Below are 12,683 nucleotides of genomic sequence, written 5' to 3'. Positions count from 1 at the left end.
TATCGGAGAAAGACAAAATAACCACCACACATGTCCAAATTTAACTGACCTGTGCAACATGAATGAACTTGATGAACACTTCAGCCCGAAGTTGGGGTGTCGGTCTGCTGAGAACCATTAGCTGCACCCACTGAGAGATACCATTGCAAAGAGCAATTGATCTTTCCATTGTTGGATTCTCCTTTACACAACTATTCACAATGTAGTTCTGATAATCTGAGAACTTAAAAACACACAAAAAAAGTGTAAATGAAAACTCATCTACAGTTTCATATACCTCATGATCTGTGTGCAGACACAGGCCTGCTTTTCAAATGAAACACACAAGATATATTTTATATCTTAAATATCCATAAGACTGAAATGTCTCCTTTGTCAAAGCTTTGTTCAGTTCCAACCAGAAGGCTTCAACTAACTGAATTAACTGAAAGCATCTTTTCACCATAATTTGTATCACATTGATTGCATCATGCATATCTCAGGAGCCTTGGCTCTAATAAACCCTAGGATGAATAGAACTGGGGCTTTCCTCCCAGCCTCAGTGCCTCCACAGAGTCATCAAATCTAGGCTTCTACAGGGAAGGTTAAACTGAATTTACAGTGTAATCTAGTAACTCATGACAGTTTAAGGAATTTAAGTGTTCAGTTTATGTAGCTAGGGCACACTTCTGAATTAAGCTACACTAATACAAAAAGCAAGTTCAATGAGATCAATACAAAACTGAGAGAAGACCATTAAGAATGAGGGCTACAGATTCCTTAATCTTTTTAATACAGCTTGCGAGATTCTCTTATTTAACCAAAGTGATCTGAAATTGTTCAGTAGACACCTCTATGTGACAAACAGATTTTTTTTAGCCATTCTTCTCATTAAGATCAAAGAGAAGCAATCATCTGTTTTTGTTGATGCAAAGTTTATCCATTCTCTTTATCCATTAACAAGAACACACAAGAATTTGAATCACCAGAAAATGAGAGAAGGGATTTATACACCCATTCTTTACAATGACCATCAAGATTAACATCTTACTGAAAGCATTCATAGCTGTAATAGACACATATCCCTTTCTTAAGGCCACAGGAATATGCTGAATATCATCAGTCCTTACAAAAAGGTCATAAATTGTCAGGCTGCTGTTTGTTTCTTGCTCTCCCTCTCTCACTTTCTCTCCCCTTTTAAACTATTTTCCATCCATTTAAAAAGAACTATTAACACTTTAAAAAGCAAATATGACAGCAGACATGTCTGGATTTGTCCTCTTATTAAATTAAAAATGGAAGAAACATTAACAGTAATAAGTAGAGCTGTCTCTGCAATTACATAGTAGTTACTTACAATTATTGTTTTAATTTTGAACTCCAGCCAGATTTGGCTGGATCTCAAACTTTAAGCAACTACTCTATACAGGTAGATAATTTTTCAATATCTGACTACATAATTACGGACTTCATAGCAGTTTCAGTACAATTATGAATCAGTTTGATTAGTGTATATTTTGTTCTCACCAGCTCTCTCCTTCAGAATACATTTATTTTATATGCTGAACAAAGTTACCTCTAACATGCTACTTAAAGTTTCAAAATAATTAACGAGGTCAGCTGTAACAAGACTGTTAATGGCAGATGCAGTAAAGATGTCCAGGTACTTAAATAATGCAAGAGTCTGGTATTGCAATGACTAACTCATGACCCTCAACAGCAAAGCAGAATCCAGATTCTTAGAAAAGAGCAGAGCCTCCCTGTATTTTCTAACTATAAATTAAAATGGCTTCCAAACACCAGCATACCTGCAGTCATTACTCTGTGAACACACCCTGCATTTTTCTTTGCTGCAAGATACATGGCGTCTTGTGGAAGATTTTGCTGCATGCTGTATATGATCAGGGGATCAAGTATTCCTTTCTGACTTTCAAATGACCAAACGTAGTGGCTGATAACACAGCAGGTTATTTGCAGCCTTTCTCTCAGTATATGCTGCCATGTTAGAACAATAGAACAATTCTGTGGCTAAGCATATCACGCACACACACTGCAAGGAGTTAATGAATATGGTTAGTTATTAATTACATATTATTTTCTGATCTGAGGTCTTGGTAAACTCAACTTGCACCAAAACATACCCAGGGAACCTGCATAGAAAATGTATACTAGTATGTAACTGTTGGAACTCTATGACACATCTGACACTCTGACTGCAATCATACTTATTATGCTCACTAATCATTAATTACTTTATGTCTGCACAGAGTTTGAAAATGCTAAGAGTCATATAATCTTTGCATATTATTACTGCCTACAGGCAGCAATCTGTGCATGGCTTTGGTTCTATGGCTTTTTGAATTTAACACAAAACATGAAGAGTCACATGCTGTCAGCTCAAAATATAGTACACTAACACGACTGTGAAATCTTCCACAATCTATTGAGAGCTCCTTTCCTTGCAAGACTTCATTTTCAAATTGAATGTCACACTGACTTTGCAACCCTCTTAGATTTCGGTCTCTAATGTTCACTTTTCCACGTGTGAACTGTATCAGGTTTGAATAGAAGCAATGTTGTAGCATACAAGGGTGCAAGTGAAGCCAAGGTGCATAGGGAAGTTAGCATCTTATCAACTACCAATATAGCTGAGAAAACAAATCAAATTAAAGAAAACATAATTGAGTTAAATCCTTAAGAATTGTTTGTGTACTTGAAAGCTTGTTTAGTAAAATATTTTAAACCGCCCTTATATTAAAAACCAGCATTTTCTCAAGCGCTTCCTTATCCCTAGTCTTTACTTTGTTATGCACAATCAAAAATGGCAAGCAGAGTCCAGTGGGCATCTTCTGTACAGACAGACCATTAGTCACTGCACAAGAATGCTGCGCTGTTTCCTACAGCCACAGGAGGTTAGCATTCTAGGAGAGTATTCCAAGTTTCCTTCACCCTATTTCAGCCTGATTACTGATTTGAGTCAAAGAAGGCTGCTTGTTTCTGTGCCCAATGACACCACTTGTTCTAACAAAAAGAAATTATTTGGGAGAAGATCAAATTATTTACTTCTCTTCCTTCCAACTGACCTTGCCCCGACTCTGTTCCACAGTTGCCTAAAAGGTTCACTCTCCCTCTCCCAAATGACTGCAGCGAAGGGGTATACACTCAGAATAAGTACCACTGGCCACCTTCAACACTAGTAAAACAAAGAGTCTGGACACAGACTCAGCTTGTCCAACAGCTTGCACTGCAGGGTTAATCTCATAATACTACCCCTCTCCCGTTTTTTCTATGTCCTCCCCACCTTTCTTTAAAATAAATAATAAAATCACTTACTGATATTCTTCTGAAAGACTTAAATTCAAGATAGGTAAGATGATCTGACAGCTCCTCCGGCTCAAGGTGATCAAAAAGAAGCGAGACTTTCCGTTTCTTACTGGTGTTGGCCTTTACACGCTGTGTCAGCTTTCTAGACCAATCCCTAGAATTTCTTTTTGATAAATTTTAAAACAGAATTACACTGAGTTATTTTCTGCAGAGCAAACATTTCCTCTCTCCCTAACACAAAAGTAACATTTCTTACTGCAATAAAAAATGAATTATTTTAATTTCTGAACAGCAAGCTCCTTTCATGCATTAGAGATTATATGACAAAACATTGTTAGTCTTTATTATATTGATGTAGCATGTAAGTACAATACAGCATGAGACTATATATTGCACTTTCAGAATTGCTCTCCGTAACTTTATCTACACTGAACACATCCAGTGCTCCTCCATCTAATAATTTTTACAGATTTTCTTGACCAGCCTCTGAGTATGAACTGTCCTCCTATGCTATTTGCCCACAGAGTAACGAAATTTCATTGAATTTGAAAAACTAGCTATTCTCTTTCACAACCAGATAATTACTTATCTTTGGTGTTAAAAATATAATCACACTTTTTTTTACATCATCTGTTACCCAGTCAAAACATATTCTCTTTTCTCATAGACTTCAAGTGATCTTTCAAAATTATTAGGCCTCTACAAATTTTCTAAGTTCCCTGGACAGAGTAAAATTTATCTAGCATAGAGAATCAGCACAAAGTCTACACAGCAGCTGAATTCAACCTAAGCCATTCTTGAAAGGCATTCTGTTCCTCTACGTAATACATATTTCATCTATAATGATGTCTAAACTCTTCTAAGGATAGATAACATGACTTATTAAAATTAACCCACTATAGGGTTAACCCACTATGCTATACTGTAGAGACATTATATTGGAACAAAGGAAATTCAGAGCAAAAGTCTGTTTTCTAAGCATATTGAGACTTTGGCACTCACATTTGAGTTGTGTCAATTAGACGACAGTGTAACTCCTCACCATTAGCTTTAACCAGTTCTTGAAATTCCTCCATAGTTGTGGATAGTTTTGAGTCCATTTTGAACATAACCCAGAACTCTGTAATCCAGTACCTATTGCACATTGAAAATATAGAAACACAAAAATAAAGGTTTTGCTCTAACATCAGTAAGGCTGAAATTTAGACAGTTGCTTCTATTGAGTTGTATTTCTTCTTGACCAACTTTAGGGGATAAATCCTGCTTTTAGATGCTTTTTCTAGGCTACCTTGATTTTATCAAAAATCAAAATTTCAAAATTAAAAACGAATTAGAAAATACCTGGTTTAATGCTGTATAGAACCATATTACATATATGTTTGCAATAAATGCAATATTAAAATTTCTAGTTTCACAGTAAGTCTAGATAATATGCATGGTGATTTTTTCTTCATGAACTTCTAGATAATTTTATACATTCCTTTAAAACTTGAAATTATTTGCTCTGGACATCAAAAGAAATGCACTATGGTAGTCAGAATTTTGTCTATTAAGTGAAGAAAAATTTACTAATTAAATATATTTAATAGTTTACAGGTGATTCAGTCTCATGTGCACAAACTATTTTCAGAGAACTACACTTTTCTATGTTGGGTATTCAAATTGTTTCAGTCCTATATTTTATATTTCAATTCCTGTATGTGACTTGTCACCCGTTGTGGTGGGTTGACCCTGGTCAGCAACTAAGCCCTCACTCAGGTGCTTGCTCACTTCTTCCCCCCGCAGCAGAACAGGGGAGAGAAAAGGAAGGGCAAAAGTGAGAAAAATGTGTGGGTCAAGATAAAGGCAGCTTCATAATGGAATGAAAAAAAAAAAAGGCAGCCAACCAAACAAGTGATGCAAAGGCAATCACTCACCATCTCCCACAACATGCCCAGCCAGTACCTGAGCAACAGCTCCTCTGGAATGACTACTGACCACCTCCCAAGTTTTTATTGCTGAGCGAGATGCTGTACGGCATGGAACACCCCTTTGGTCAATTCAGGTCAGCTGTCCCGGCTGTGTCCCCTCCCAACCGCGTGTCTACCCCCAGCCTACACTCTAGGGTGGCAGAGTGAGAAACAGAAAGTCTTGACGCTGTGCAATCACCGTTAGCAATAGCTAAAACGTTGGTGCGTTTTACTCACAGATGCAAAGAACAGCATCATAGGGGCTGCTATGAAGAACGTTAACTCCATCCCAGCCACATCCAGTACACCCATGCATGTAAAAAACTGTGCTTATTGGAAAAATGGAAACACACATTCTTATGGATGCATGTGTGCATGAATTTGCCTAGAAGAAAAAATGCTCCCAGATCACATACAATACCAAAGCATTCTGACCTAACCTATCATCTTCTTTGAGATAATAAAAACCTCACCATTTAAAACAAATTTTACTTTCCTAACTGTTACTACTTATTTCCCATTTTGTGTAAAAAAGATATATCATACGCTAATCTGAGAGTTGCATCCTTTTTTCCTCTCTTCTCTAAACTGAGATATCACACTTTACTATAGTTAATAAAAAAAAAGTGATCCAGAATGATCATTGCAAGTGATTAAGCAGAATTACCAAGGAGAATTACCTACCAAATACAACAGAGTTTCGCTTAACATAAAAATTGCTGCAGTATCCCACTTCATTTTTTAAATAGACCTATATAATAATATTAGACACAATGCTACCAATTCCTGAGCACTGCCAGTTTTCACTGATGTTTAAGATACAGATTTATACAGACTCAGATCAAAACCGTGACACAAGAATTCATGCACTGACTTCAGTGGAACTACACAAAGCCAGTTGGGTCTTTTTGTGTAAAGCTACTAAACTGAACCTTGAAAAGCTGAAGCAGTACAGCTGTTTCTCTTCTTAAGGTCAGGTTAAGATATGCAAAAGCATTCTTATGTATGGCACATGGATAGATGCACACTAATAGCTACCAAGCAAGAACATTCTTACCTCACAAAATAGCATATCTTTACACACAGCATGGAAGATTTCTTTTCTAAAGCATTAAGATAGGTAGAAAACTGTTAAGGAAAACCACATCCATTCACATATGATATGAAATGTAACAGGTTTGATACTTCCCTACCTGTAAACAATAGGAATCATTTTATTGATAGCATATAATGTCCAATTAGGGTGTTATACAAGTGTATACAAAGTACATCCCAAGATCGTCAGCAAAAGTTATTGTAATACAACTACTATGAGTAATACTGATGTGGCTGCCCAAGTACTGAGTAGTATTAAGTAGTGAAATGATTCCGCTTTCTCAGAGTGTTTCTTTGCAACATGCCTCACAATTTCTAATAAAAGTCATGAACCTGCACATCTCACTAAAATTTGAAACAGTAATACCAATTTTATCAGTTACTGCTTTTATGAAGAAATCTTTTTCAGTTAATTATGATTCACAGGAGCTTTTCCAAAAACAAGATGCTATTTTCTTATAAACATAACCAGTTGCATACAATGGTAGAAAAAAATGTGAAATGCCTCTTCTTGCGAACCTCACCTTCCTAACTATGCAACAGTTTTCATTTGGCTTGCTGTGATAACTGGAAAGAAACTCCCATATTTTTAGTCTATTAGTTCTACAAAAAATGTTTTGCTATTGTAGCCAATGTCTTTTGAAGATACGAAAAATCTATTTGGAAAATGTATTATGCATATCTTGATTCTTCTGCTGCAGATTACACACATATCTTCAGTACTAGAAAACACAATTTAATGAAAATACCTTGTGGATCATCCCACAATCTGACTGAAATTAACTGCAGCCTAAATCTACTGCAACTGAGGGGGCACACCAGCCAAAATCTAAGCACCCATATTAAGTGCTTAAATTAAGCTGACTATAGAACTAGTGAGGTATGAACAAGTTCCCAAATAATTCGAAGGGCCCCGAACTCAATATCCAAAGTTATACAGCTTACAGATAATCCATAACCATCTAAAGTCATTCATGTAATTTAGGGGATGGAATGGTGAAACTGGGTTTTTCAAAGCACAAGAGCCCAGACTATCTGACCCATTCAATTACCTTTCAATGTCTTTACAAAGAGCTATACAGAGTGAAAACCCAAGCTTGCAAAATACGCAAGTCTGATAAAAGTTTGAATCACTTCTCTGACTGTAGAAAATGTTACTTCCCAGAAATGTGCAAGCAATTACTTTCTTCCATTTTCAAAGAGCACATGAGCCTCAGTGAAATGCAGCACTACTACACAACCGTAGCTTAAGCACAGCTGATCTAACACTTGCAGTTAGAGAAGCAGCAGGACAGTCACAATCCAATACTACAGTAAAGCTCTGCTGTAAATGATGCTGCTTTTAAAATCCAGTAAGATACAGAGTCTGGGGGAAGAAAGGATTATCTAAACTAAATCGTACCAAAATTGGCAGGAGATTCTTAGCATGTCAGGTCTCCTTCCTGTAGTGTGCTCATCTAATTAGGAGTAAATATTCTGTAAAACTAAGAAGTCAGGTTATATATTCCACAATTAAAAAATCCTAAGAAAGGTTAGTATTGCCAGTATGATCTAATATGACCTAGTAGCTTCATTGTGGAAAAATCCAATGAGCCAGAAACATGTTTGACTCCAGGCAGCCACCTGAAAATGTGAAAAAAAGGAAGAAAAAGCTTATGATTTATTTCAGTGCACTGTAATTTTGAGTGTGTGTGAAAAATCATATTTGTTGAAAATTTTCATCTCCAGTTGATACAATCAGAATATTTTCAAAAATTACACTTTTGTTCTTTGCTCTTCTGTATGGAGGACAGAAAGAGAAAGAGATCTGAAACTTCAGCCCAGGTTCACAGTACCTAACTGAGGTGCTTATGTTAATATAACACCTACTAGATAGTCCATCCACAGCCAATGGAGGGTGATTTATCCACTTAAAATCTGAACTGGAGTTTCATCTTTTTCTCTGTGGATGATAAGCTAAACCAAACAGCCAAATAAAAAACTCCAACCTTAAACCAAACAAAAATACACCCTACAATGAAAAACTGTAAAAACCAAGTATATTATTTAATTAGTGGAATAGTAATACACCCATTGATTAAATATCCTCTACTTACCCATTTCAAAGTTGTCAAGTTATCTAATATTACCTTAACAGCAGGTGAATATTACAAAGGATATAGATCAATGAGTTTCTGGAGCATGTCTGCTGAGGAGATGATAAACTGATGCATGGCCAGAATTATCTTTAGCAGCTGGTTGTTTTGATATGCATTTCCTTCTAAATCTGAAAAAAAAAAGGAGTAATCATCCTGAAATCTTGGTATACCTTGGTAAACAACTAGCAAGAGGCTTTTTCAGAATACTAATTCTGATTAGGCCTGTTCACCTACACTATTTCAAAGATAGCAGTAACTTACTAACTTAGGAAGTTAGGATCTTCCAGGATTTGGAAGACCCTTACAAAAACAAAAACAAAACAAAAAAATTAGGCAAAAAAGCAGCTGTGTCTCAAAAGCACTCAAAATATGCAGATAATTATACATAATGATCTCAGCCCAGCAATGTACTTAAATGCGTAGCTTTAGGCAGATGAGTACAACCTTTGAAACACATTAATGAATTGCGGAGCAAAAGAATTCAGTTACTGATACATACCAGTCAGTCAGTGGCATGACTGAACTCATCAAAGAGAATGGCGATATTCTTAAGTGTTTGTGAGGCTTTTTGTATACCTGACATACACAACACTAAAGTACATGCACCAGTTAGGATCTATACCTAGATGCACATGGAACGAGATAACACGTATGCAGAAGCCCAAAGGTTAACCTATGCATACTCCCGCTGGTGGGCCTAAATGTCCTAACACATTTCCTTGAACTATACATTACAAGTATTTCACTTGAATAAGGTTTTTAGACTATATCTATCTTCTGGGTCTTGGGGGGAGGGGTTCATATTCAGACAAGACCAAGGGCATCATATGTAGCAGAACATTTTAAAAAGTTTCCATTTCTGTAACAAAAAACAGTAGTGAAAGTGTTTGTAAATATTAACAGATTACGTTTTTCTACAGCCGGCCGTAAGAGAACCTAAGTAGCTTGAATTGGAATTAGACACCCTTTCAAACACAAAAGAAAATCTACCTTTTTGAATAATTGTAAATACATTGTCCTTTATGAGGATAAATGTAGTTATCACTTAAAATAGCAATAACAGGAACAACATACAGATCCAGTGCACAGCAGGGCAAAATGGAAGAGGCAGGTGAAACAGCAGATTTGCAGCATATGAAATGGCATCTATTACTAGAGGAGAATTTTTTTTTTAAATTGCACAACAGCAAAAAGGAACATTAAACTTAGCCCACTTGCAAAACAATATCATTCAGGTTAGTCATTAAGCAAGAGCTTCCATGCCCTTCTACAGGAAGGTACCAAATGTGAAGAGAGAACCCCAGAACCCAGGCCTTTCCTTTTGAACTACACATTGGATCTTTGGTAGAACTAATACAGCCTGATTTCCTCTAGATCTGTCTCCTCTGTTCTTCACTCTACAATAGTCCTATTCATGCCCTTTATCACTATACTCTCCCCTGAAAGTCTTTTCCTGCTCTTTCCCACAATAATGCCATAACTCCTCACTCATGATTAAAGCTATCAGCTACACAAGAGCAATGCGTGCTGTGGCTGAATCCAGGCTGACTGGCCAGACAGCAAATCAAATCACAGCAACGCTGGGCTCACATAGCTTCTCCTGCACCAATATGGGCACAGATCTGGATGTCTCTCTTCTACACAGCCAGTTCATTGAGATTCCTATCTTTCCATCAAATTTAGTTTAAACTGGCAAGCAGGCTGACTCTAATTCATGCACAGTAGATGTAGTTTTGTAGGAAGGTGAGTCAGAGTGGCCTAGGTGTATAGTTTATTGCTTTGGCTGACTGTTTGAAGCTCTGAAAGCAGAAGACATGCTGCGTATCATACACCTGGTGTGAGTAACTTCATTCTTCCAGCAAAAGCAGTTTAGAGGAAACTTTATACAATAAACAGTCTTCAAGTATCTTACTACAGCTAGCCTCTCAGGCAAGACAAGCAGAAAAATCCTGATGAGTATATTCTGGCAGAGCCTATGTGAATGTGCAGCAACCCACTCAGCACTATTAAGCCCCGAATGAGAACTTTATGCATCAGGTGATCTTCAGCAGTGAACATGACAGACCATTTTCTGAATCTACCTTCTGTAATTAAACTGAAATTGTAGGGAGCAATTCTACCTACAGCGATACAGGCGAGGGGAAAGTCTGTCAGTCCCACATAAGCCCCATAAAGGAGAGCAGTATAGACCCCAAGTAACTAAAAGTTCTTGAGCTGCCTTTTGACTTTTACTACAAGTTCTCTGTTTTATAGCATGAACCTTGTTCATGTTCTCACATAAGTTCTTTCACTAGCTGAAGAATCTTTCTGGGATATAAACTGACTAGGTATTACAGTAGGTGCATCAAGGGCAAAGCAGTGAAGTATTCAGCCAGAGAAGCGGGAAATGTGCAGAGGAAAGCTGGGAGATCAGGAATCAGTACTTATTCAGGCCTTTAGTATTTGGCATTTTGTACTCTTCCAGTGTCTTCAGGAAGAGTAAAATTATTTTAGGCCTTGCACACAGAGGCCTGTATGAATTTTCATCCATTTTACAAAACTTGGTGTTCTGCCAGAGCCTCCATCCAACAGCTCTTGTTTAATCAGTAAAGCAGTTCAATATATGCGTAACGTGGAAGCCAAATGGTTATGTGCACACATACTAATAAGTATATACAGCTGTATTTAAATCACCAGCTTTTCAGAAGTGCTCAATATAGATCATCTCCAGCTGACAAAGACAGCAAATAACTCCGTCTCCTAGCAGTTTCTCCTCTGTGCGTATTTCAAAATCCTCTGCCACGACATAACACAGACACCACTTGGCATCAGGTTCCAGATTGAATTTCTGTCCTCTAGAAGGTCTCTTTTCCATTTTACCTTTTCCATTTTACAAAGATGCAGAGAAAAACAGTATGGTCTGCCTACTATTAGTGATTAGGTCAACACATTTATGGTATTATCTTGCATAATAAAAGTGCATTTATGCTTCACAACATCCGGATCTAATTATCTCACAACAGAGACAGAATTCACTATGACAACATGCAATTATTTCAAACACATTAAAGCAGTACTAATTTTTGTGCTATCCATTCTCTCACCCAACTAAAAGGCTCATCTCCACAAAGAAAAACATTGTATTAGTGATGGTTTAAAAACCAGAATGAACACTCTGCAGCAAAAAAATCTTAAGGTTGCCAGTACAGTTCAGCACTGAACAGCAAGCCTGCATGGAATTGTAGCAGCACACGATTTTACAGACACATTCAGTATCAAATATCTGTCATCTTCCTGCCCAATTTTAAAAGGAAGCACTTTTCAAGTGCATACACCATGATACAATTGTTACTAAAAAGAAAAATACTGTGTCTGATTCCTCGTCCGTTTGCATTTCACAAATTCAAAATGCAGAAAAATCCATGGAGTTAAACTGGTAAAAATGGGCCTTAAGTTAAACTCCATCTCAGTTTCATTTCAGAATTGCCATTGGGTCTTTCGCATCTCTGACCACTAGGTCATTTCTGTTCAGAGAGCTAACCTGCTAAACATAGCTGTGTGTAAGGAAGCAACAAAAGTGATGGTAAACTATCTTTGTGCAAATGGTGAGGCCAATAAGAGGGCTTTCCTGACTGTGTTGCAAGAGTGCCTCTGAATGCCTCTGCAGCATTCTCTTGAACCTCCAGCAGTTTGTTTTAAAACTTTGAGACTCATTTTCATTTCCGTTTGTATACCTGCTTCTAACCACACACCCTGCTGAGCAAAAACCACTAAGTGAATACTAAATAAAGTGGAATGGGTGTGTTTCAGTTAGTCAATTTACCTTAAAGAAAGCTGCAAAATACCACATAAGCTTTAGATTTGTTTCACTGCAGCAAAATACAAATAACCCACTAGTTACATCTTAGTACAATAAGGGCATTTACAGGAGGAAAAGCATATTTTAATAAATATTCTTTGAAATGAAAAAGCACGCAGGAGTTGAATATACTTTCCCAGTATTTAACTACATGAGTGAAAGCACAAAGATATTTAGGGCTAAATATTTTATTGTCTATGTAGTAAAATAAAGCCACTAAAAACTGTAATTACAAAATTTCCATTGCATATGTGAGCCTCAGAATACACAAGGGTAAGAACATCCTAATCTAGGCCCATCAGCCACTCTACTGCACGATCCAGTCAGTGGCTCCCTGTAATCTGTGATTTAGAAATAACT

General features: G+C 37.0%; 1 protein-coding gene across 4 annotated transcripts in view; it reads right to left on the bottom strand.

Annotated features, from left to right (window-relative positions):
* The window catches only part of RASGRP1 (RAS guanyl releasing protein 1), a 46,000-nt gene that overhangs the window by 16,850 nt on the left and 16,467 nt on the right, over positions 1-12,683 (bottom strand). For all 4 annotated transcript variants that reach the window (XR_012764567.1, XR_012764566.1, XR_012764568.1 and 1 more), the window contains exons 3-7: positions 8,508-8,613; positions 6,310-6,372; positions 4,306-4,437; positions 3,313-3,466; positions 50-223 (exon numbers count right to left, since the gene is read on the bottom strand). Coding sequence is in view for 1 of the 4 variants with exons in the window: in XM_075426532.1 (XP_075282647.1) it covers positions 50-223; positions 3,313-3,466; positions 4,306-4,437; positions 6,310-6,372; positions 8,508-8,613 (629 nt within the window). In the remaining 3 variants the exon portion in view is untranslated. The remainder of the gene's footprint in view (positions 1-49; positions 224-3,312; positions 3,467-4,305; positions 4,438-6,309; positions 6,373-8,507; positions 8,614-12,683) is intronic.

Source organism: Opisthocomus hoazin, chromosome 7 (assembly GCF_030867145.1).
Source record: "Opisthocomus hoazin isolate bOpiHoa1 chromosome 7, bOpiHoa1.hap1, whole genome shotgun sequence".
Classification (NCBI taxonomy): domain Eukaryota; kingdom Metazoa; phylum Chordata; class Aves; order Opisthocomiformes; family Opisthocomidae; genus Opisthocomus; species Opisthocomus hoazin.
The sequence above is the reverse complement of the archived record's forward strand: the minus strand, read 5'-3'. Positions and strand labels throughout refer to the sequence as shown.